The sequence below is a fragment of the Centropristis striata genome, chromosome 15 (genome assembly GCF_030273125.1).
Source record: "Centropristis striata isolate RG_2023a ecotype Rhode Island chromosome 15, C.striata_1.0, whole genome shotgun sequence".
In the NCBI taxonomy this organism is placed as follows: Eukaryota; Metazoa; Chordata; class Actinopteri; order Perciformes; family Serranidae; genus Centropristis; species Centropristis striata.
The window spans coordinates 16,505,541-16,529,845 of NC_081531.1; the positions used below are offsets into that span (position 1 = coordinate 16,505,541).

General features: G+C 37.5%; 2 protein-coding genes across 2 annotated transcripts in view; one reads left to right on the top strand and one right to left on the bottom strand.

Moving 5' to 3' along the window:
- myo7ab (myosin VIIAb) overlaps positions 1–8,427 on the top strand; it is a 44,963-nt gene extending 36,536 nt beyond the window's left edge. The window contains exons 39-49 of the mRNA XM_059351332.1: positions 37–190; positions 679–834; positions 934–1,039; positions 2,995–3,108; positions 3,343–3,430; positions 3,515–3,621; positions 4,372–4,557; positions 4,785–4,901; positions 5,133–5,216; positions 5,899–6,018; positions 6,593–8,427. Of these exons, the coding sequence (XP_059207315.1) occupies positions 37–190; positions 679–834; positions 934–1,039; positions 2,995–3,108; positions 3,343–3,430; positions 3,515–3,621; positions 4,372–4,557; positions 4,785–4,901; positions 5,133–5,216; positions 5,899–6,018; positions 6,593–6,685 (1,325 nt within the window). The 3' untranslated portion in view covers positions 6,686–8,427. The remainder of the gene's footprint in view (positions 1–36; positions 191–678; positions 835–933; positions 1,040–2,994; positions 3,109–3,342; positions 3,431–3,514; positions 3,622–4,371; positions 4,558–4,784; positions 4,902–5,132; positions 5,217–5,898; positions 6,019–6,592) is intronic.
- Positions 8,428–8,512: 85 nt separating this feature from the next.
- On the bottom strand, positions 8,513–23,913 carry LOC131986414 (glycerophosphodiester phosphodiesterase domain-containing protein 5-like). Its single transcript, XM_059351359.1, has 16 exons — positions 23,805–23,913; positions 21,688–21,909; positions 21,101–21,204; positions 20,268–20,361; positions 18,908–18,967; positions 18,315–18,413; positions 18,126–18,219; positions 16,806–16,951; positions 16,393–16,475; positions 15,387–15,537; positions 14,642–14,866; positions 12,417–12,574; positions 12,196–12,343; positions 11,326–11,408; positions 10,442–10,521; positions 8,513–8,731 (listed from the first exon to the last, which is right to left on the bottom strand). The coding sequence occupies exons 2-16, from the start codon at positions 21,862–21,864 to the stop codon at positions 8,649–8,651; spliced, it is 1,785 nt and encodes a 594-aa protein (XP_059207342.1). The 5' UTR covers positions 21,865–21,909; positions 23,805–23,913; the 3' UTR covers positions 8,513–8,648.
- Between the last annotated feature and the right edge of the window lie 392 nt (positions 23,914–24,305).

The following is a 24,305-nucleotide window of genomic DNA, read 5'->3' on the forward strand; positions in this document are numbered from 1 at the left end:
TGTTTTGATGTTTGATGTCCTTGACCTCGGCTCTACCTGTGATGAAGTATATGGGCGACTACCCGTCCAAACGTGTGCGTTCTGTCAACGAGCTCACCGATCAGATCTTTGAAGGAGCACTGAAGGCCGAGCCGCTTAAAGACGAGATCTTCTGTCAGATTCTCAAACAGCTGACTGATAATCACATCAAGTAAGCTTGAAGCGTGCACATCGGACACACACTCACACACACACACAAACAAACACTTCAGAGATGGAAAGTATTCAGTGACATGGTGGTCAAAGATTTGATTTTCAATTAGAAAACATCCCATCAATGCATGTGCCTATAAAACACATTATGGGAGCAAAGGCTGATACCAAACTGCTTGATATGGAAAAAAGCAGCTGTCAGCTGACAAGTATTGTGTTAAAATGCGATATGTAAATGTTGTGTTCACAACTTGTTTCTGCTGCTCCCAAGTGGCAGAAAATGTAGGTATTTAAAGGGGACCTCCACCTAACTGGAGTTTCTACTAAAACATGTTTGTATGCTTTAATGTTAAAAAATATATATATATTCCCTTTGGTAGCTTTCACGTGTTATTCATGTTTTTTTAAACTCCTGTCTTTTAGTCCACGGGTTGATCCTTAGTTTGACTCATCTTGCTGTGTGTGTGTGTGTGTGTGTGTGTGTAGGTACAGTGAGGAGAAGGGCTGGGAGCTGCTGTGGCTCTGCACTGGTTTGTTTCCACCCAGTAACATCCTGCTGCCTCACGTCCAGAAGTTCCTTCAAGCCAAGAAACACTACCCGCTGGCTCCAGATTGCATGCAGCGGCTACAGAAAGCCTTACGGTAATACACACATGCACACACTTTCCTCTGATTTTTTTTTAACAACCTTTCTATTGTGTTCATACATTTTTCATCTCTTACCTCTGTTATTTGCTGCAGAAATGGATCAAGAAAGTACCCTCCTCACTTGGTGGAGGTGGAGGCCATCCAGCACAAGACCACTCAGATTTTCCACAAAGTTTACTTCCCTGATGACGCAGACGAGGTCAGTAACTACTCAATCCAAAATATATTTTATTACATAAAAAGCAATAACTGCAATAGATGGAGCTCATATTGGAAATAAATTCACCTTTTTAAAAGAAAAAAACACATACTTTCCTTCCTATAAAAAAGAAGGAAAGGTTGAATTCATTAGCAATAAAAAAAATTCTCCTTAGGTCACTGAATTCACTAATGTTTAGCAGCTGAAGTCTTACATAAGAAGCATTTTCTGACTTTATCCAAATGGTTCTGAAATAGTTCTAGTGTCTATAAGGTTGGAAAATGAGTCAGTATAATCCTTCAATTTACTTAAAATAATGAAAGCAATCATGATTTATCATTTTTGTTACCATATACTGTACATAGACCTGCTACTGTAAATGTACAGTAGTGTTCAAAATAATAGCAGTCCAATGTGACTAACCAGATTAATCCAGGTTTTTAGTATATTTTTTATTGCTACATGGCAAACAAGGTACCAGTAGTTGCAGTAGATTCTCAGAAAACCAACAAGACCCAGCATTCATGATATGCAGCTCTTAAAGCTGTGCAATTGGGCAATTAGTTGAAAGGGGTGTGTTAAAAAAAATAGCAGTGTAGCATTCAATCAGTGAGGTCATCAATTTTGTGAAAAAATAGGTGTGAATCAGGTGGCCCCTATTTAAGGATGAAGCCAGCACTTGTTGAACATGCATTTCTCTGTGAAAGCCTGAGGAAAATGGGTCGTTCAAGACATTGTTCAGAAGAACAGCGTACTTTGATTAAAAAGTTGACTGGAGAGGGGAAAACTTATAAAGAGGTGCAAACACTTATAGGCTGTTCAGCTAAAATGATCTTCAATGCTTTAAAATGGAGAGCAAAACCAGAGACACGTGGCAGAAAACGGAAGACAACCATCAAAAGTCCCTCTGTTAAAAAAAGGCATGTGCAGAAGAGGTTACAATTTGCCAAAGAACACATCAACTGGCCTAAAGAGAAATGGAGGAACATTTTGTGGACTGATGAGAGTAAAATTGTTCTTTTTGGGTCCAAGGGCCGCAGACAGTTTGTGAGACGACCCCAAACTCTGAATTCAAGCCACAGTACACAGTGAAGACAGTGAAGCATCATGATATGGGCATGTTTCTCCTACTATGGTGTTGGGCCTATTTATCTCATAACAGGGATCATGGATCAGTTTGCATATGTCAAAATACTTGAAGAGGTCATGTTGCCTTATGCTGAAGAGGACATGCCCTTGAAATGGGTGTTTCAACAAGACAATGACCCCAAACACACTAGTAAACCAGCAAAATCTTGGTTCCAAACCAACAACATTGATGTTATGGAGTGGCCAGCCCAATCCCTGGACCTTAATCCAGTTGAGAACTTGTGGGGTGACATCAAAAATGCTGTTTCTGAAGCAAAACCGAGAAATGTAAATGAATTGTGGAATGTTGTTAAAGAATCTTGGAATGGAATAACAGCTTAAAGGTGCCACAAGTTGGTTGACTCCATGACACACAGATGTGAAGCAGTTATAAAAAACTGTGGTCATACAACTGAATATTAGGTTAGTGATCACAGGATTGCTAAATTCTAGAAACAAAAAATTTTGTACAAAATAGTTTTGAGTTTGTAAAGTCAACGGCAGACACTGCTATATTTTTGAACACACTCCTTTCAACTAGTTGCCCAATTGCACAGCCTTAAGAGCGTGCATATCATGAATGCTGAGTCTTGTTGGTTTTCTGAGAATCTACTGCACCTACTGGTACCTTGTTTGCCATGTAGCAATAAAAAAATATACTAAAAACCTGGATTAATCTGGTTAGTCTCATTGGACTGCTCTTATTTTGAACACTACTGTATAAACCTTAAAAACATACATTTCTCTCACAATTTCATACTCTCACTCATTCAGTTCTTTGAATGTTTTCAGTATTTCATATATAAACAGCCTGTTTGTGTTTTCAGGTGTTTGAAGTGGAGTCGAGCACCAAGGCCAAAGACTTCTGTCACAACATCTCTGGACGTCTTCAGCTAAAATCCTCAGAAGGCTTCAGTCTTTTTGTGAAGATCACAGACAAGGTGAGGACGATCTGGAGCCTTATTATCTGGATTATATTTGTTAAGTAACTAAGTTCAGCATTAAAACCACACAGTTTTGTCTTCATCAAGAGTTTTAATTTCATGATTATGCTATGATGTCACAGTAAATAGTTGTTAGGATTCATTTCATCTGGACATGAAAAAGTTGCTGTGTGTAGCACGTTTTGGAACACATCTTACACATAAACCTGTTTGAACGTTTCTTTTTTGAAGGTCATCAGCGTGCCCGACGGCGACTTCTTCTTCGACTTTGTGAGGCACCTGACTGACTGGATCAAGAAAGCCAGACATGTGAAAGATGGTAAAGAAAAGGAAAGAAAATATTTGATCAAAGCTCAAATGTTTTGTATCTTCTGGTAACTGTGTATCTTTACTGCCTCTGCAGGTGTAGTGCCTTCACTGACGTATCAGGTATTCTTCATGAAGAAGTTGTGGACTAATACCGTGCCGGGAAAAGACACCATGGCTGACTCCATCTTCCACTACTACCAAGTCAGTAACAGAAATGAGTCTGAAAGTCTTTCTGATGAGTAAATTTGCTCAAAGAAATATGTCAGTTTTGATTTATATTCATTAATCATATTTGTGTTTTAGTGCAGATCAGGGAATAAATACTAAATACTGTAAGGCTGTTTCAATAACAGAAACATATTTAATTTTAATAAGTAAAGTATTTATTATTGTGTGATCAAAGGGAAATCAATCAGAATGGTGTTTTTTTTAGTCATGGCTTTTCTGTTTTTGGAAACTCTTCTTTTGAAATAAAAAAAAACTTAAATGAATTGTGTTAAATTAATTGTTTCCAGCTCTTTTAAGGATATTTCTTCTTTAATACTGTTTTAAACATGTGGATTACTTTTGTCAACAAAACTACTTAGTTTAGGCGCCAAAAGTATCTAGTCTGAAATTTACCCCAAATGGACTTTACTGGACAAAAATGAGATGAAAAACTGTAAAATGAAAAGTAACTTAATCTTTCAAACAAATGTAGTGGAGTTAAAATACACCATTTCCTTCTGAAATGGTCTGGAGTAGAAGGATAACGTTGCTTTGAATGGAAATACTCAAGTAAAGTATCTGGATGAATTGCGGAAGTGTACGTATGGTATTTGAGCACTGTGCAGGACTAACAACTGCCTCATTTTGATGGAAAGGCCCATATAAACAGTACTACCAACAGACAGCTTAAAACCACAGACGTATACAAACATGCAGCATCTTAACAGTGTCTTTTCTCTTCAGGAGCTGCCTAAATACCTGCGGGGCTACCACAAGTGTTCGAGGGAAGAGGTGCACCAGCTGGCAGCGCTGATCTACAGGGTGAAGTTTGAGGAGGATAAATCACACTTCCAATACATTCCCAAGATCCTGAAGGATCTCGTCCCTCAGGACCAGATCAGACACCTGTCCCCCGACGACTGGAAGAGGGTGAGTTGACATATTAGAGCGTCCAAGAAGGACTACAAAAACAGTACATTTAATGCTCGAGCTGATAAACCTAACATTAAATATATTGTTTTTGTACAGTTTAATGAATATGTTAATTGGTTTAAGTTAGACACTGTCTTAATGTTTTTGGAACTGTGTAAGCCAGTGTCTTCTGGAATAAAATAAAACAAGGAATAAATGTTCATAAATGTGTGTTTCCCTCTCAGTCCATCATGTCGCTGTTCAACAAACACTCAGGGAAGACTCGAGAAGAAGCCAAACTCTCTTTCCTCAAAATCATCTACAAGTGGACCACGTTTGGTTCAGCCTTTTTTGAAGTCAAGGTAAAGACGTTAGACATCAGTAATACATTTTTAAACAATGACTATACGTTTTGGAGCTATTGCATATTTTCATATTGTGAAGTAAAAAGTATAAAGGAACATAAAATGGGGATACCCAAGAAAAAGTACAAGTACCTCCAAGCTAGTGTACCTAGTTACTTTGCACCGATTGTTTTTTTTCAGCACTAAATATTAAAAACATTTTTTGTTTTTAATATTTTTTTCCTGCAGCAAACAACTGATCCAAATTACCCAGAAACCCTCCTGATAGCAATCAACAAACATGGAGTCAGCCTGATTGATCCCAAGTCTAAGGTGGGTCTACACTTAACATAATATTTTGTGCTCAACAATTGTCAGTTTCAAGTTTTTCCAGTTTGAGCATCAGCTGTCTTGTATTTGTATTGTATTCAATTAAATGTAGGTCACAAAGGGTTTGTAAATCATTGCATTTTGTTTTTAAGTTTTTCACAGTGTCCAAACTTTTTCGGAGTCGGGTTGTATGTAAAGTTGAACTCTGCTCAATGCAAATTTGCTTTACCACTGAAGGCAAATGTTTAATTTGCCCCTTTGCTCACACAGAATAAAAGTGAATGGGAAGCTACTATGTTAATTTCACGATTGTGTGTTTGTTTGTAAATCATGGGCTCTCTCTCTCACCCAGGGTATGGTGGTTTTTATTTTATTTTGGACATTGTTTTACACCACGTTTCTGTGATAGTTTTGGAGAAACTATGCTATCAGAGTTATCATTATGTTCCACTTAGGAGCAGCTGCTCTGAGATCAGTTGTGTAGTTTGTGCACCTTCATGTTAAAAAGTCACGAAGTCTTAAATGTTCTTTTTAACGATTGAAGAACTTCCCCATGAACCTTAAAAACTGAACCTATATGTGGGCATGTAGACATTGGTCAGCATGGCTTTCAGTTACATATGAATGTACTCCTGCACTGTACAGCACGTATGTGTGCTTAACTCACTTGTTTTATTTTCTTCAGGACATCCTCACAACTCACCCCTTCACCAAGATCTCCAACTGGAGCAGCGGCAACACATACTTCCACATCACCATCGGAAACCTGGTCCGAGGCAGCAAGCTGCTGTGTGAGACCTCACTGGTGAGATACTTGATTTAATATAATTCACTACAGCAGTTGGAAAATAGCCAGAAAATCAGGTGTTTGTGGGCATTTTTAATGTAAAAAATCAGGTGTTTGTGGGCATTTTTAATTTAAAAATACAACTGAGACTTTCAAGTACAGATGTTTGAAATGTATATACTAACAAGAAGACAATGGAATAGACAGTGCATTAATGTGCACGCTGTGGTCATTTTAAATACATTTTGCCATGTAAAATAAAGGCCTTTTCATTTCGCACAAACCCTAAAGTGTGCCATAGATTGTCTCCTCAGGAGGAGACCTACATTTAATATTTTTGAGAACATATTCTACTCTTGCACCTCAAAGTGAGCAATAATTTACTACAATATGTCTTTATAAATATGTTGCACATTCCTTCCTGTTTTTAAAAAAACATATTTCATTGTAGTTCCTATTCTGTGAGATTTTTGACTAGCAGTACTTTTCTCTCACTGTGCTTATTGTGACCGAAACAAATAACAAATTCCTTTTTTGTGAAAACATACTTGACAATAAACCCGTTTCTGATTCTGACTCTGAATTCCCTCAGGGCTACAAAATGGACGACCTCCTGACCTCTTACATCAGCCAGATGCTGACAACCATGACCAAACAGCGAACCTCCCGGGGCAACAGCAAGTGAGCAGAGCGGCTGGAAACTCTTCGATTATGGTCAATCAACCCTGCAGTGACTCGCACACTCACAGTGTGAACACATGGCAACAAAAAGCACTTATTTCATACAAAACTGTGTGAAATGTCCCACAAAGTGGCTATTAAGGCAGTTCATTGGTGTTTCACTGTGACACTGTAATGCCAACATTTTAATTTATGTTATTATGTGTAAAAACTCACCTATTGCCTTTAAATGAAAAGTTTTCCCAACATAACGCGGTAATTTGGATGGCCTATATATACACCACTGTTAAATAGTTTGTAATCTGCTGCCACAAAATCTTGATTGTGTCCAGTCAAAATGCTGTACAGCGCCTCAACCAGACCGACCAATGAAAGGGCAGAAAGAGACAAAGATAGCTGAGCAACAGTTGGGTGAAGATTTTTTGAAACTGTGTGGACAAGAAAAAACCTGAGTTTTTGGGTTATGACATCCTAGTCTGTACACCATCACAAACAAACTGACAGGCATGCCAGAGTCCAAGACGGCACGGTTTACTCAGGTCAGTAGGCAGCCAGGTATCAAACCTTTTCATTGTACAGCTTAACAGTACTAAATAATGTTTCTGAAAACATTTATGGTGAGAAATAGGCATTGCAGTGACAGAATTTTGATAAATCAGCACTGCCTGGTTAGACAGTTTGATCCGAGTTTTGCAAGTCTGGTGTGTTGCGATGGAAGGACCTAATTTCTATGAACTTGCGGGGCCGTATACGTCATGCGAATGCCGACGGATCTCCTGCTCCCCATCTATTTCAAATGTAAAAATAATGCATTTGCTGTCTGAATTATACATTTTTTTTATCCGTCAAAATTAGTGAAGGAATGTTAAATTCAACAGCTGATTTAAAACTTTTGAACAGTGGTGTATATGTCTAATTATCACTGAGGTTTCTTGGTTTATTATCTCCTTGCCGTTTGACACAACAGGCTTTTGATGCAACTATTTTTAGACTTTGAGTCAGCATTCAATGCCATAATGTTTTCTCAAATGTCGGCATTGGTGTCAGGACAACAAAACGCTGTTCTAGCATCTTGCTTGATATATAGAAACAAGATGTGAATGAAATCAGACCTCTTTGTTTGATCTCTTCATTGTTTTTTTAAAGTTGGAAATTCCCCCGAAAAACATAAGTCTACTAGTCAATTTTTGTTTGTTTTGTGAAATAGCTTCATTTTCATCATTATTTATGCTCAGAGTTGTTACGTTTACCAAAATGGCATCAAATAGTCACTTTTAAATCTTAAAATATAGACCAAAGGTAACCTATCATTCAACAAATGACCCTTCAGATCTCAGTTAGTGTCCTTTCTTTCCACTTTTATTTGATAAATTGACAGTTTGTGCAGTCAAACTTGGGCAAATAAAGAAGAAGAAAGAGACAATGGATTTAAACGTATTTAAATATAACCTGATCATTTTTTATTGTATTGTTTAGTTGTGCATGTGCAAGGAAACAGACCATATGTGTGCCACAAAGTTAAACGCCACTTCCTTCTTTGTATATGTTGATCCACAGTAAATATTTTTAGAACATGTCCATGTATGCACAGACTGTAGATGGTGTCTTTTTTTTTTCCAACTGTACAAACCATTAGCGTTGATTTTTAAGCGTCAAGTAATTATCACACTGTAATAACACTGTTTTTGGACCATGTGACCACATATCCTGATGTAGACATGAATAAATTATATTTTGCAAAGAGCACAGAGAGGGTTGTTCTCTAAGAATGGGCTGTTCTGCTGAAACCCAGTTTGATTTTTGTGCGATAAAACAGCAACTAACAAAGTGATGAAATGTTTCCGTCACTTTATTTGGTTAAAACAAAGTGCATTTGACAGTGTATTGTGCTGAAATCTTACAGGTTGGCAGTTTTGGGGACAGAGGGGCTTCAGTGTTGCCAGGTTGGCTCCCCTCAGAGGCAGATGTTAGTGCTCACTCACAGTTGCCAGGTTGGGCGTCCTCTCTGATTGGGAGTTAGCGCTGGAGACTGACCATATATCACTCATCTCTGTAACGGGAGTTCAGACACAAAAAGGTTAAAGTTAGAAAATGTTTGAGACTACAACAAGAATATATAGTGGTGTAAAATTAATGTGCATATAATAGCTGAAGCAGTAGATATTGATTGACTTTTTTTGTCATTTTTGGACATCCCATAATATCCCATAATTTCCTTTAAATGTAGATTTTTTTGAGGGAGTCATTTTTTGAAATCCCAAAATATGTTTTTTTCTGTGATTTCTGGCCAAATTATGCTCCAATGTGTATAAGTTGGCTATAACAGACCAATTTTAAGCATTTTTAGGCATTTTAAATTCTGACCATTTTTGACAAAAATTGACATGACTTTTTGAGAGGGTCATTTTTGGACATCCCATAATACGGTGTTTTTTTTGCTATTTTTTAAATAATACATATATACATATAATAATACATATATAATTTATATATAAATTATACTACAACATGTATCAACAGTTTTAGGCATTTAAAAATTTGACAAATTATGACAAAAAGACGTCATACTATAGACCAATTTACTGTTTACATCAATGATGACATATTTTGTGGGCGGAGCCTAACTGGTGGCAGAAAGTGAGAGTTAGCTGCATGTCCTATGATTATTTCATGATTTATTATCAAATGACAGATTAATTTACATGAGTAAGCTAATCCTTAACAATGCTGTGAAATTTTCTGACCCATATTCACTGTCGGGGTGGTAAAGGATCTAAAATAGCATTAAATGGCCAAAGTTTGAGTTTGTTGAACATTAAAATATATTGCTACTATGTATGTAAATGTTACTTTAAGTCAGCAGAAACTCTGAGGGAAACAACTAGTATTAATGACCGATCAATGAAAACAATAAGGAAATAGAGGGAAACAAGAGTTTCAGGGGTAACGATGTCTTTCTGTATTGTTGGTTGTCAGAACAGGAATAGTAAAAAACAAAACTGTCCTTCATTCTCATCGATTACTTTGTCCTAGACTCCCTTTGAGACGTTTATAGTTTCAAGCCATTAAACAGACGGACTGGACTGCTAAAATCCACAAAAAATCAGAAAAACACTATATTATAGCGTGTCCAAAAGTTTGTCCAAAAATGCCATAAAATACCATCAGATAGCATGTTTATCATATTAATAGCAGAGTTTGCCTAAAATGTTAAAAAAGAAAAAAAAACACCACTATGTCAAAAATAAACTAAAAAAAAAACATCATATGTATGTCGAAAAAAGTTTTTTTTTTAAATGGTCAAAGTTTGTCCAAAGATCCCATAAAAAGGCTTTAGAATAGCACATGTGTCATGGTAATAGTATAGTATGTTGAAAATATCAGAAAAACGCCGTATGTCCAACCCCTCAAAAATAGGTCGATATAATAGCACACTGATCATGTTTATAGTATAGTATTAATTGGTAAAAATTGGAGAGAAAAAACAACATAGTATTGTATGTTTAAAAAGGTCAAAAGTCTGTAATGATGTCCAAAATTGCCCAAAAAGCAAAAAAAATGCTGTAGGATAGCACTGTTATCATGATAAAAGTATAGTATGTCATAAAAGATAGTAGTCAATAGCTTTTGATAAAATACATTGTAATACTCCATTGTTTGTTTGTATTATCACATATGCACTCTAAATGTTTAGGATGCCAACGTTGCAGTAGAGGCCAGTGGAAAAACTTTTTGTACTTTCCATCACAAAGGAGCTTACCTGTTTTGAACTTGCTGTAAGTGCCGTTGTCCAGCGTGATTTTGCTGCCCGAGCAGAAAGCCAGTCCTCGCTCTCGCCACCTGCCAACAAACAACATGTGAGCCCTTTAATCTCATTTAATTCATCTTATCCTTCCCTGGAGTCCTATTAACTGCTTATCAAAGGTGGAGTTCAATATTCAAGGACTGGACAAATTGTTCTTCACTGGAGCCGCTGCTTTTCTCCTTTATTACTTAAATTCATTTTTTTAATAATGCTGATGTTTTGACTGTCTGTTGGACAAACCAAAACAAACAGTTAATGGGGAAATAATCAGCAGATAAATGAAAATAATAATTTCAGTTCAAAATTAGCTTAATGCAAAAAAACAATCTCATGATATAATATATACTGTGACTTTTTTTTTCATTTTAATACTTTACTTATGATTTCCAATGGTTCTTGAATACATCATGTGTGACAAATGCATCCATAAGAAAAATGCACAAATCTAAGCTTAAAATATTGATACTTAATCACAATGACCTTATTTTATATCTTTTTTTTTTTTTTAAATCATCAAAAAGAGACCAACAGAAACATGACAAATTCACTTAAATTCAACTAATCTGCAGGCTGTTTACACAGAGCAGAGAGGAGAGGACAAGACGGGTTGTAAAAATGTTAATAGTTTAATATGCGTTGCCCCAATTTTCTTTCTAATATTGTGGACTTTCAGGGTTGTATATATTGCATTTTAAAATTTAAAATTAAAATATTTTTTAATGACTTATGTAAATATAGTTTCCTGATTAGTGTGGTAGTAGTACTTTTTACTTAAGTAGGTTCATGAATAGTTCCTCCATCACTGCTTCACCATCATAGTTGTTAACTGTGTGACTCACCAGTGAAAGATGAAGATGATGAAGATCAGCGCCAGGGAAACCAGGTCAGTGAGAATCCACATCAAGTTATACTCATCTGGACTCTGAGAGACAGATAAAAAGGAGGATAAGTGTCTCATTTGTAGACATTGTTTACATGTCCAGGTAAATTTAAAAAAAAAACCAAATCCTTAAAAAAAGCCAGTTCTTGTACTTATATCCAAGTAATTTTAAGGGATAAAATTAGCATGTTAGCATGTTTATTAGTGGTTTCTTTCCTTAACCCAGACAGATTAACAACCAAACAAGCTCAAAAGCATCTACCATAGTGCACATTAACACAGCCGTAATATGAATCCAAATACATCATATACAGTATATTAGTAGAACACGGACTCATATCAAGCACATCGTGATTCTGGTGAGTTTACTTCTATACTTACTGTTCATGTGCGTATCGCATTTTACGTAGGCATATTGTTAACCCCTTATCAGGCGAAGAACCGTATTTGGTAACTTCAGGGGATATCCAAAATAAAAATATTTCGAGAAAAAAGTAGCAAATTTACTAGATTAAAGTGGCAGATCTACAAGAAAAAAAATAGCAGATTTAAGAGATTTAAAGTGGCAAATCTGCATGGAAAAAAGTCACAGATTTACGAGAAAGTAGTGGGACTTTTTTCGCGCAGATTTGCCACTTTAAATCTCTTAAATCTGCGACTTTTTTTCTTATAGATTTGCCACTTTAATCTAGTAAATTTGCAACTTTTTTCTCGACACCATTTTGATATCCACTGAAGTTACCAAATATAGTGCTTCGCCTGATAAAGGGTTAATTTCTGGCGACATGCAAAACCTACCCATAGTTAAGAGTATATAAATTTATGTTACCATGAGGAAGAGAGGGGATCTCATGGTGCTGAGGAGCTGCGGTGCGTTGGTGGTGACTGACTGGACTCCAGTACACCAGGCCAGGGAGAAGAGCCACGGCTGGCTGATCACATACAGGTTGGTGGTGATGTTCACTGCAGAGTACTCGCTGCACACGAGAAAAAAGAAAAGTCATGATGTGTCACAAAATACCAAAGGCCATCTATCACACTCACACACACCTGGTGAGCTCAGTGGACATGGAGCTGTAGTGCAGGTTGAGTTTGACGATGTGGTTGCTCTGGAGCTCCTCCAGAGGGAGCCGACTGCCTGATGTCTGCTGGAGCTCGGGATCGATTTCCTGGACCAGAGCCCGCAGGTCCGACGGCAGCCACAGCACCTGGTGATTGAGCGTCCAACACACACATAATAAGTACCAAAGAGGCGGTCACTGAGGACACCAGTGGTAAATGCACATTTTAAGTAATTTAACTGTCTTCTGTCAAATTTAAATAAAGATTTCCGTATTGAAGTCTGGTTCCTCTTTGTCCTTAAAGCCAATTAACATTGATTTCAGTCATCAAGCATGCCTGAAACAACCACTATGTACAACCGCTTTGTACCTGTTGTGGAAATCCCAGATACGTCTGTGAAACCAAACCTGTCATTTCTGGATTATTTGGATTAAATTTCATTGCATCTCAAGGAACTGTTCCTGGACGACTGTCGGTACAGCGACAATACATCAGGATGATACAACATGATGCTGAAGTGTAAAAAGTCTATATTCATGCTTTATCACGTCTGTCTGCAAGATAACAAGCAAACAACTTCTAAGATGCTTGATTTTTTGATCTTTTCTGAATGGGATCATGGCTACATGGCCCGCTAATACTACAGCAGTATGTCCCCGAATTATACTGATTTTCCTGTAATTTCATTGCAGTAAACAGATCAAAAGCTTGTTGGCCGAGATCTCACATTTCAAGTTATGTTTTTATTTTTTTTTCATATTTCTCTTTCCATCTTCCCTTAGCTAACACCATTTCCCCTGTTTTCACACAGTAAACACATCCACCCAAACACATACAAACTAAAATAAGAAAACTTTGAGTCAAGCTCGCCTGTTTGTTGTGCTGTGTCATATGTTTTATTTGTTTGTTTTCATGCTGATCACTTGTATTGCACCATGAATAAAAAATACATTAAGAGAAAAAAAATGCTTTGAGAGTAGTGAGAACATTGCAATATTATGATTATTCTGTATTAACTTGTACTCTTTACTTGTACTTGTGCTTTGTTTTACTGATTTACTGATGCTGTACATACATATCTACATGCAACCACCTACACTGATTCCTTCTTTTAACCGGTTTATATTTTTATGATTCATACTGTTAACCTGATTTTGGCATTGTGTAATTTCTACATACTTCTGTGTGTGCACTCTTTCCCTCTGCACAGCAATCTCCCTCAGGATAAATAAAGTTTTATCTTATCTTAAAGTTGTGAAACGGACAGATAAACAATGAGCTGAAACTCACAATAAAGCCCTGTAAAGCTGAGAAGAGGCGCAAATCCAGCTGCTTATAGTTTCATCACACCGTTTTCACATTTTCATTAGTTGTACATAAAAAAAACGTTTTTTTAAATCACTAACTGGGTTCAATATACTAACATACACAGCACACATGCACACTATTATAATGACTTGATTTTATTTGTATTTTTTTAAATATAACAAACTATCCTATAACCTTTTTTTAAATTTATGGCATACTATGATTTTTTGGGGACATTTTTTGGCATACGATAGGAGTTTTTAAAGATTTTTCATGGCATACTACACTAGAACTTTTTTTTATTTTACGACATACTATACTATGGCATTTCTTTGGAGTTTTGGATATATTAGATTATGGCCTATTATTAATTTGCATGTTTTCTGTTTTATTTTATCATCATAATCCGTAGCCAAAGGGCTGTAGGTGGACTATGATGTTTTTCACCAGTTCTTTCCACTTTGATCGATCTTCTGCCGTTCTTGTTGCATTATACGGTGTCATATTTGTTCTAACTTGCAATATTTGATCTTCCTCGTTTTCCAGGTACTTTCCCATGTAATATAGTATGAGCCAAGCTCAATTCATCACCATGACGAGTGACATGTCCAAACCATCTCAGTTTCCTTTGTTTGATGGTGGAGAGTAAAGCTATATGGTTTCCACTTTTCTGTACAATTTCCTCCTTAACACTTTCATTTGTTCTGTGTGCTGCGTATGGTATTAGCAAGATCTTTCTAAAGCACTTCATTTCAAATGCATTCACTATATGCATATTTTATTTACTTATATAAATATATATTTGAGTAATTAGATTTGTTCATCAAAATGTGATGTAAAATTATAAAATATAACAAAAAATTTGATGGAGCATCATAAGATATATTAAAGGAGGACGTTCTCACCTGTGAAGAGTGAATGGAGGATTCATTCTGGATGACCTCCAGCGTGCGTTGGATCCAGGTGTCCCTGTACGGGTGACCTCTGGGTGGACGGTAGAGGTCAAAGATCACCAGTTTGTCTCTCTGAGCTGCCAGCTGGAGGAAGGCCTGCAGGCTGCACACAGTCTGTTTCCCTGCCTGCTGTCGATCCTCTGCTCCCAGAGAGCCGGCTGTACCAAACGGATTGTGCTGAAAGGGAAAAACATCAATATCTCATTAATACTGTGACATAACATGCAGGCCAATATGTTCTTCATCTTCAGGCTGAATTTGTAGTACCAATTGTTGTTGTGATGGAGAATTAACTTCCACATCTGTACACTTCCAGATATCTAAATGAAAATGGCTTCTTAGGTAAAGAAGCCATGTTTTAAGCTGTTATAGCCATGGGATAAAAACAAAATTGTGGTTTTTAATTGGATTTGAAAAGGGACAATTTTGTCCTTCAGGGTGCCAAAATGTGTCCATATGCATTAACATAGCCAAAACGATTGTAAATCTAAAAATTAAACAAAATTCCCCAAATGACTAGTGAGGCACAAGTGAAACTTGACTATTAAAGGCGTTTCTGCTCTACTGCTTAGCCCTTCAAAATAATTGTATCATGTATTCTATGACTGGTTATTTTCTCAGACCTGACACAGTTTCTCCAGTGACGAAAAACTATGAAAGAAATACTGCAATATATTTTCTACTGTATGTGACTCACAGAGAGGAACCAGGCCCCGGCGTTCAGGGTCTCCAGCTCCGCCCAGGTGAACATGGCAGCCGGGGTGTCAGTCCGGTTGGCAAACACCTGGTGGATGTTGGTGGTTCGTCGCAGGGTTTGGTCGTGCATCAGGAAGGGCACGCCATCAAAGCTACAACCACGGCAGGACAACAGCACTGAGTAGTGCAGCCAGAATGTGAATCTTAACAGTATATGTAATGTCTATAATAATTAAACAAGCCTGAGGCTCTGTTAAAGTCACATAGTAACATATTATTGTTAAATTGAGTATGTAGCGTGTTACAAGTGCCTAGTATGTGGATTGTGTGTACATGAAAAAATGCCTGGATGTAAACTTGATAAACAAGAACTTCTGGAATGTGAGATTACTGTACATACACAGACGCTCCATGATGCATTACAGATGCAGTAGTCCACACATATTTGCATTCAGTAAAGTTGAACTGCGTAGACTATAATATGAATACTTCAGTTTGTCAGGTGCATGAAACATTTCTGACCATGTTGGTCAGTCTGTCTGCGTGAGATTCGTTCAAATTTTCCTTTTGGGACATAATATGCAGTCAAAAAAAGGTAATAAATCGTAATATATTGCAGTATGTGTTAACACAATATTCAGCATATCGCAAAATGTTTCAAAATTGCAATAATATTCTGACATCAGTTTTGTGATAATATCGTATTGTTGGGCCTCTTGTGATTCCCACTCCTACGCATTACATTTGATTCAAGCACAAAAACAACAGTTTTGGTTAAAGCTAAATTATCTGAACTAACTAACTATCGCATGGATTTCCATAAACTTTTGTTCTTATGTTCTGGTCCCTAGAATCCTAACAACTTGGTGATGCTGTGACTTTCCCACTAGCGCCTTCATGGGGTTCACATTTGTGGATTCAAGCAAAAGATTTAACTATTGGATGGGTAAAAATATCATAATAGTGTCCCAAATACAACATAAATATGTTTTCAGCAGCTGACTGACCTGATTGTGACATCCGTCTCCAGACCTCCACTTCCTGCTTCCACGGCCTTCTCAAACGACATCAATGTGTTTTCTGGAGCGAGCTGCAAATGGAGTCACATGATAATCACGAGACCATCAGGACATTCACATGCAGTTGGTGCAGCAGCTTGCAGCTCATGTAGATACTCATTCAGATAGGAGTGTAAAGATTTTGCACAGCTAAAAATGGGAAAGCTTTGTTTCTGGGCTCCGAACAACGGGGCAGGAAGGAAGTGAGTGTTCCTGTATCAAAACACCAGGCCCACACACAAGTGTACAAGAAAATATTAAGAATTATGCCGCTTTGCACAGGATTGTGTCTCATAATCCTGTCCAATGTTATTGTATATGTTTTATATACTTTATATAGTGCAGCAACTGCTCCTGCTCACCATGGGTGCTCCTCTGTGGCCAATGAGGGTGGGTGCAGGGCCCAGGGTCCCGCCCTCTTTGATACAAGGAGAATACAAACCGAGGGGCACCAGGTAGAGGGCAGACAGGACGCACATGTACACCCCCAGGATCAGGCCACGCCTCACTGAAACACAAACACAGACTCTTAGCTCCATTGCTTATTTACTTGTTAATATAATTTATAAATTTATAAAGTAATATTATCTTGGTATGCTGTTTTATTTCAGGATTATTCACAAAATGGATGAAATTCAATTTGAAAAAAAACTTGCTGTACATGCAACACAAAGCAGTTTTGGAAACTTTTTGCATTACTTCATGTAAGAACAAAAAGATCCACTGTTGTTCCAATAAAAATGGTATCAAATAAAGGGGTAAAGGGCTTAAAAAAATAACTCTTTATGAAGGCTGCATTAAAACCTCCATGTCTGCATCATAATGTACGCACCCTAACTGTGAATTAAATAAGTGTGTTTGCAGTGGTGGAGAAGACGGGAGACAGAAACACCATTGAGAAAAATGTGTATATATTTGTCACTTTTGGACAGTTTCCCCCCTTCATGCTAAGCTGAGCCAAGCATCTACTGGGGCATATCTTGCTGACCGTTAGTCAGACTGACTTGAGATTTTGTATGTGGCTTGTGCATGACACGAAGGTGTGCATCCTCGATTTTGAAGATTTTTATTTTTCAAAATATCATGATTTAAGTAGGACGTGTTGCGGCATTGTACTGTTTCCGATCAGATGCCTTTTAGGGGAGCTCCGCCCCATTGTGAGATAGGCCTACACCTGGTCAGTAACACAGTTCGCTCTGGATTTCCACCCTGACTCATCTCATCTGTAAGTCTATTGAGCCTACCTATCTTTCGGAGTTTTAAAGTGCGCTGCAAGGTTAGATTTTCCAATAATATTGGAATAGTTTCCAGCGAATATCAATGTCCAATGTGTATGCCCTGGATGGTGTGCATGTCTTATGAAAAGTAAGTGTTTTATGGAGTTGCAGACGTTGTAGTGGTCTGCTTGTAATGTGCAAATTCTGTTATTCGCGATTAGCATACTAAGCGGAGATTTAGCTTTATTCACTTCTGATGTTGCATCTCCCACCATATGGATACATACTTAGCAAACACACATGAGGATGATATCAATCTAATCTAACTCTATGCAAGAAAGTTTCCCAAAACTATTATTATTATACCATTTTTGATCCAGCATTTCTGCAGTCCATGAAGTGTTAATTGATTTAACATCACCACAACTTTTACACCGATCAAATGACACAAACTGTGCACCTCACCTCTGCTGTTCATACGAAAGAAATGCAAAGCTATCGGCCAAGCCAGCGCCGTCACCAGTAAGACTCCACCCACGTGTAAATAAGGTGCAGTTACCTGTAATCAGGACACCAAATAAAACCTGGTTTCAGGAGAGGAAACCACACCGAGAACAGGTGAATGCTGATAATGATGAGGAGGAAGAGAGTCACCTGGAAGGAAAGTAGTAACGTCCTCCACTCTTTACTCCACAGGTCAGATAAGACGGCAGTGGCTACGATGGAGAACGTCAAACTCACCAGGAGCCCAATCTGACAAAGACAAATCATGTCATCCCAGTGGGTTAATCAGTATTAAGTTCTTGTGAATGTTTTGATTTGTAGTCATTGCAGTCAGTGGGCTTCAACTAGATAGACTAGATGTTTTTGTAAAGAGTCATAAAAGGCCAAAAGGGTAGGGAACCACTGGTTTAATATTTAATGACATATTGTATTTTATAAACTGATGTTTCCATGTTAAATTTTCATCTCAAAAGAAACAACAGCTGTCAAATAAATGCAGCAAGGTGCAGTAAATAGTACAATATTTGCCTCTGAAATGTGGCGGAGGCAAAGCAGAAAGAAGAATAAAAGAAATGGAAACCTTTAAATTAATCTAAAATTAAAAAAAAACACTATAACGTTTAGCACCTGAATTATCTACACGTGGATAATTCAGGAGGATGACCCACTAAAAAGCTGCTATAATCTCTTCAAACACATTAATACGTTAATTCAACCATTGCTGTGAGACAGAGAGCAGTTACCTTGTGACTCCAGTGTAAATAAAGCTTCTGGCCCTCTGACAGCAAACACACAGCCAGCAGCTGCACACAGGAATAACACACACACACACACACACACACACACACACACACACACTGTTAGAAATAATCTGTTATTCTGTCTCTGTTTTCTGTCTCTGTGCATGGGAATTTTAATCTGATTGACTAGGTCACTATTTATTTATGCATGCGTAATTAACTGTATGTGTGCCCTCTCTCTATGCATTTATAGATTAATCATGTAAAATGCTTTTGATACAATGATCATGTACTAATATTGTTTTAAAACTATGATTACTCTAGATACGTTTATTTTATCTGCCTAAACTTTCTGTGTCCTATTTAGAGTAACAATCTATAATCACAAAAATATATATTTTACGTTTTATATCTTATGTGATGTCGTGGCAATTTTGTGGATTGCACTAAGTTAATGGGTGAGCTGGCCAAACACAAAGCACTCAATACTCTGTTCAGCAAGTTTTATTAGCACATTCGTATTCCATACACCGCACAATCCCGAATGGCTCTTTTACAGTACAACAAAGCCCCATACACCGGTCGCCGCCACTTCATGTCCCACCATGACCGGAAACACCAAATTTCCTTCACAGTGAACATCAGCAAAATCTGTGTCCCCACTATCATCTCTGCAAGTCATAACAAGGCAGGAGGTTTTGTCTCAAAAGTTGTTCCAGGTCAGGTCATGGACTGGGTGTGCTGAAGCAGAAAGACAACTGTCTTCTCTGCTTGGTGACATGGCGTGTCCACAATATTTATTCACACTGACGAATCAACGGTTTGAGAGGGACGCACCTTCTGGAGAGTTCTACCTACATTCTGAGTAAACCCTCTGTTAGGATATAAAAGAAGGTTCAAGGGACAGAAGGGGGGTTCAGACTTCATGAACTGATCCGCCTTAATCATGTAAATCAGGGAAGTGTAACTTGAACCCAGAGACTCTGTAACTGCAAATTTCTTGACGTATTGTAATAAAATTATGTTAAACTGAGAACTTGGACGTCTCCTGCTCATCATTCCCCTTCAAATGATCTGCGCAGACAAATAGGCAAGAGGATTTACTGTTGGAGTCAGATAATTTAATTTGAAAGGTTTCCTCAATGCATTTATCAACAACACACACACGCACATTAAATGTGATAAACTGTACACACAGACAGCAGTCCATGCAGGATCACTGAGATACAGGAATGTCTCTTGTAAACATTTCTGTATCATGTTAGAGGTCTGATATTTTGTTATTATTTTAGATGATAGAGTTAAGGTAATATAATAAAGAAAATGAAAGCAAGTTAGACTCTGTGTTGTGTTTTTGTCTCACCATGAGCACAGTGATGTAGGTGAAGAAGGCTGCAGCGATGACCAGCAGCACCACAGACCAGGGAAACCAGAAGCCCATGTTCCCAAAGTTAAACCTGCACAGAGAACCATCAGTGATTTAAACTGGAGTCCAACCATAAACAAAGTGGTCTGAAATCCAGTATGTGCAGAGAGATACTGTATAGCATTGAATAAATCCTAACTTCTTGTTCATAACTGTCACACATGGACCCCGTTTCATAGTCATAGGAATGAGTCCACAACAAATTACAACCTTGGCTTGTTATACTTGTCATATTGTGTTTATGTTAGAGCCCTTAAAATGTGGTATTAGCATCAATCAAATACTGTGTATTAGCAGGAAGTATATAAACGTCCATATGTGTATACTTTGGGTGAGTGTCTTGGGCTCCAATACCACCTATTTTGAACTTTCTGTTATAATAAAATATGACATCTGCTTGCATTATTCAATCATGTGGAACTGTAATACTACAAAATTTCATGGCTGTAGGAGTTGTGTGTGTAAAGATATTGAGCCTTAAAATAAAAGATAAGTCAACTAAGTCTTTAGAGTAACCAACACAGCCTCTTCCCTGCATGTACTTTTTTGTTCTTGATTGCCAAACTGCAAATCTGTCAATATCAGTGAATATAAGTTAGTTTGAAGCAAAGAAAAACTGAACACACAGCACAAAGAGTGAAGATGAACAGATGGTTAAAAATATGCCACTGGCTTCACCAAAGACTGTGTGCAGTGAGTACACATACAATCCACATGTATTGCATGTTCACTTGTGAGCACACTGTAACTGTAAACATGACTCCACCCACCAGTCAAAGTCATTGTAGTCATTCTTTGCTTGTCCCCAGAAGTAGAGAAACACCAGCGTTAAGCAGAAAGCCGCCACAAGCAGAGCAAAGCTGACACCTTCGAGCTGAACAGCAGAGACAAAAACATTAAACACAACAGTTTTTTCCCTTAAAACTCTCCATTTATTGCCTTGCTTTCATGGAGAAAAGTGACCTTTGACCTCTATGGAGAGAAGAGTTCAAACAAGAAACTATTTTACTGGTTTTACTGTTCGATTGTAAAAAAGAAAAAAAAGCCTTGTTTTTCTCACTGTATGCCGTTTACCACAGCATAAGTTCAATAATGACAGAACACTCTTTCACGCTTAGTTCAGTGTTAATTTAGAAAAAACAGGAACCCTTTTTTTTCTCAAAATAATGCATTATGTTTTCCTAGTTTCAATCCAAACTTTTATTTTGATAGATTTTAACAACTTTTTTGCAGACTCATCATAAGAACTTCCTTAAACCACCCAACGTAGAATCCCATTAACTCAATAAAAAGTTATCAAACAGCATCAAATGAAGACATCATCCAGATGTGGCCGGTGCATGTCTCATTGTCTGACCTTGTTGCAGCAGCAGTCACCCGGCTGAGTGCAGCTCCTCTCGTAGCGTCTCCACCTGCAGCTGTACAGACCGGAGAGACATGACACCAAAGGCTGGTGCTCGTAGCGCCGCAGCAGTTTAGCACGAAGACCACGCAGCCGGCCGAACTGCAGCTGGGATAACGACGTGGACGTCATGGCTCACACACAATCTGACACACCATCCATCCTGCTCACACACACCTGAAACACAGCACAGTTAAAGCAGTGTCAAATGAAATACCACTACAATATACCAAATGTTGAAATGTAGAATCCTGCTTTTACATTAAAACCTAAGTAATAATAACCTAATCACGTATACAGTATATACAAATACAAATCTATTTTTAGGAAAAGTAAAAGAACTAATAGCACAATGTGGAAATACTGCACTGACAATGTTAGAGTGATCTGAATGCTTCCTCCACTAATATAAAAAGACACAGACACAGTGACGTCATGGTACTAAATCTATCATATTTGGTATTTTTTTCATTTTCACAGAACACATAATCCAGACAACGATGCTTGGGGGGGATTTAGAAACCTTGTTAGCCATTTATTTGACTTTTTTTCACTTTTTAAATGGTCAGCAATTGATACTGAACATACAGCATACAGCATAGTTTATTTAACTATGTATTTTTTTAATTTATCTTTATTTTCTCAGGGTACATTTCTGGAATTGGTTGAGAATTTAATACATTGTACGTATAACTATGACAATGTTTAACATTCTTAAATACAATAATTTTTAGGACGCCAGCCTTTTCAGTATCAAAAAGTCAGTTCATAGTCTACATAGCAAAGATCTATTTTCATTCAAGTTATAAAAAAATGATGTTACATCTGCCACTATAATCAATAATCTGTGATTTTTTTTCTACCTCTAAAATCAACTTTGAATATAAAGGTCATAAATAAGGACTTTTTTTGAGTAATCCTAAACAATATTTTAATCTCAGATTCTTAAAATAACCAGCTTCAGTTACCAAGTCTCAGCAGGAAATGGAAATGTGGCTTCACAAAGCCAAAACTGAGTTGTTGGAGGGCTATTGTTACAGTTTGTTTATGTTCTCTTTTGCAGGAAACTATCTTCCTAGATGTTGAGGTGCAGTTCAACAGAGAAGTAAAGTTTCTGACTTGCCTTGGCCTCATGGGTTTGTTTACCATTCGGTTTATTCCCATATCGCAATTCTTGTGAAACTCAGGTGTGACTGAAGTAAGACTCTTTGCTGGAGAACAAAGGGCAGCTCAGGTAGTTGTAATACTCCTTTACTGGTGGACTAAAATTATACTATCATTGCAATTCACTGGAAAATTATTGTGCACACACATAGTATCATGCTGAACTATGCAGACATGTAATAATGTTAAAATCATATTTCATCATGCAACAACTGATTTACAGCATCTGTGAACTACTGTACTTTGTATTTATGTTTCTTACTGTCTCATGATTGCACATGTTGTAAATTAATGTATTACAAGAAGTAACTAAAAGAATAACCTGTTGTTTACGCTGAAAGATCTGAAGTACTGAATCAAAGACTTATTATTAATGTATAACGGCACTGTTTGCAGTCTGAGAAAAACAAAGCTGGCAGTTGTGTACCAATTTGTGCAATAAAGGTGCTCTCCAATGGAGAAAACCTGACACATTCTATTTAATAATCTTACACTTTATGTCAGTGAACAAGGCAGCATTAAACAATGCAGAATTTAAGATTAACTTATGCTAAAATTTCGCACACATATGATCGTCAAACGTTTTATCTAATAGTAAACACCATTTGCAGACATGGTTTGGGGCTTCATCCATGTGTTATGTAGGCCGAATTAAAGTCTACATCCTAATCATTCGCACAATTGTTCACAATACATAATCAGCTGTCCTTCTTGGTCAGGAAGCGTGATAATAACAAAATGACCAATTTTTGTAATGAAGTCTGGTGGTTCCCTCACAGAAAGAACGGGTCCTATTGAGACCGGGTGAGAGGTAAAGCTTGAAGCGAATTATCACCCAAAATACATCGACGCCAAAAAGGTTCAGTTTGTCTGATTTCACCGCATATTATTCTTATATCAACACGTACCGTCGGTTGTCCTACCTCCGCAGGTGGCTCCGATAAACGGCAGTGAAGAAGCCGCAGTGCGCCGCTCGTCCTCGGTTGCCCGATGTAAAGCAGGTGGCCTCTGATGATGAGGTTGTGTCAAGCTCACCAGATGTATTTAAACGGGTACCGGAAAACAAAACATTGCCTTCAAAAATATAACTTAAAGTGAATTTATCTTTTGTAATATAGATATATGATGTGATACTGCACGGATAACATTTTTAAAAAAGCAACAAAAAAATTGTTTTTTAACTAAAATTGTGAGGCTGCTTGCCAAAATAATACATATTTCACTGTTCAAAGGTAGATTCAAACTAAATGCAACAGCAAAAAATGCGTTTTATTTTGAAAATCGTCACGGAAATGAATATATTCTGCGCCGCTTCACACCACAAGTTCCCTTTATGCAGGCATGCAAGTTCCTGTTGATGCTCGACACCTCTGTATCTCCGACTGCCACCTGTTGCCACAGTGATGCAA

Excerpts from the sequence above, each read along its gene's own strand:
- LOC131986414 (XM_059351359.1), bottom strand. The coding sequence starts at position 21,864 with ATGACGTCCACGTCGTTATCCCAGCTGCAGTTCGGCCGGCTGCGTGGT. Across the intron at positions 18,968-20,267 it reads CCTACATCACTGTGCTCATG|CTGCTGGCTGTGTGTTTGCT; the intron begins GTGAGACAAAAA and ends TCCTGTGTGCAG. Across the intron at positions 11,409-12,195 it reads GATCCCCTCTCTTCCTCATG|AGTCCAGATGAGTATAACTT; the intron begins GTAACATAAATT and ends TCTGTCTCTCAG.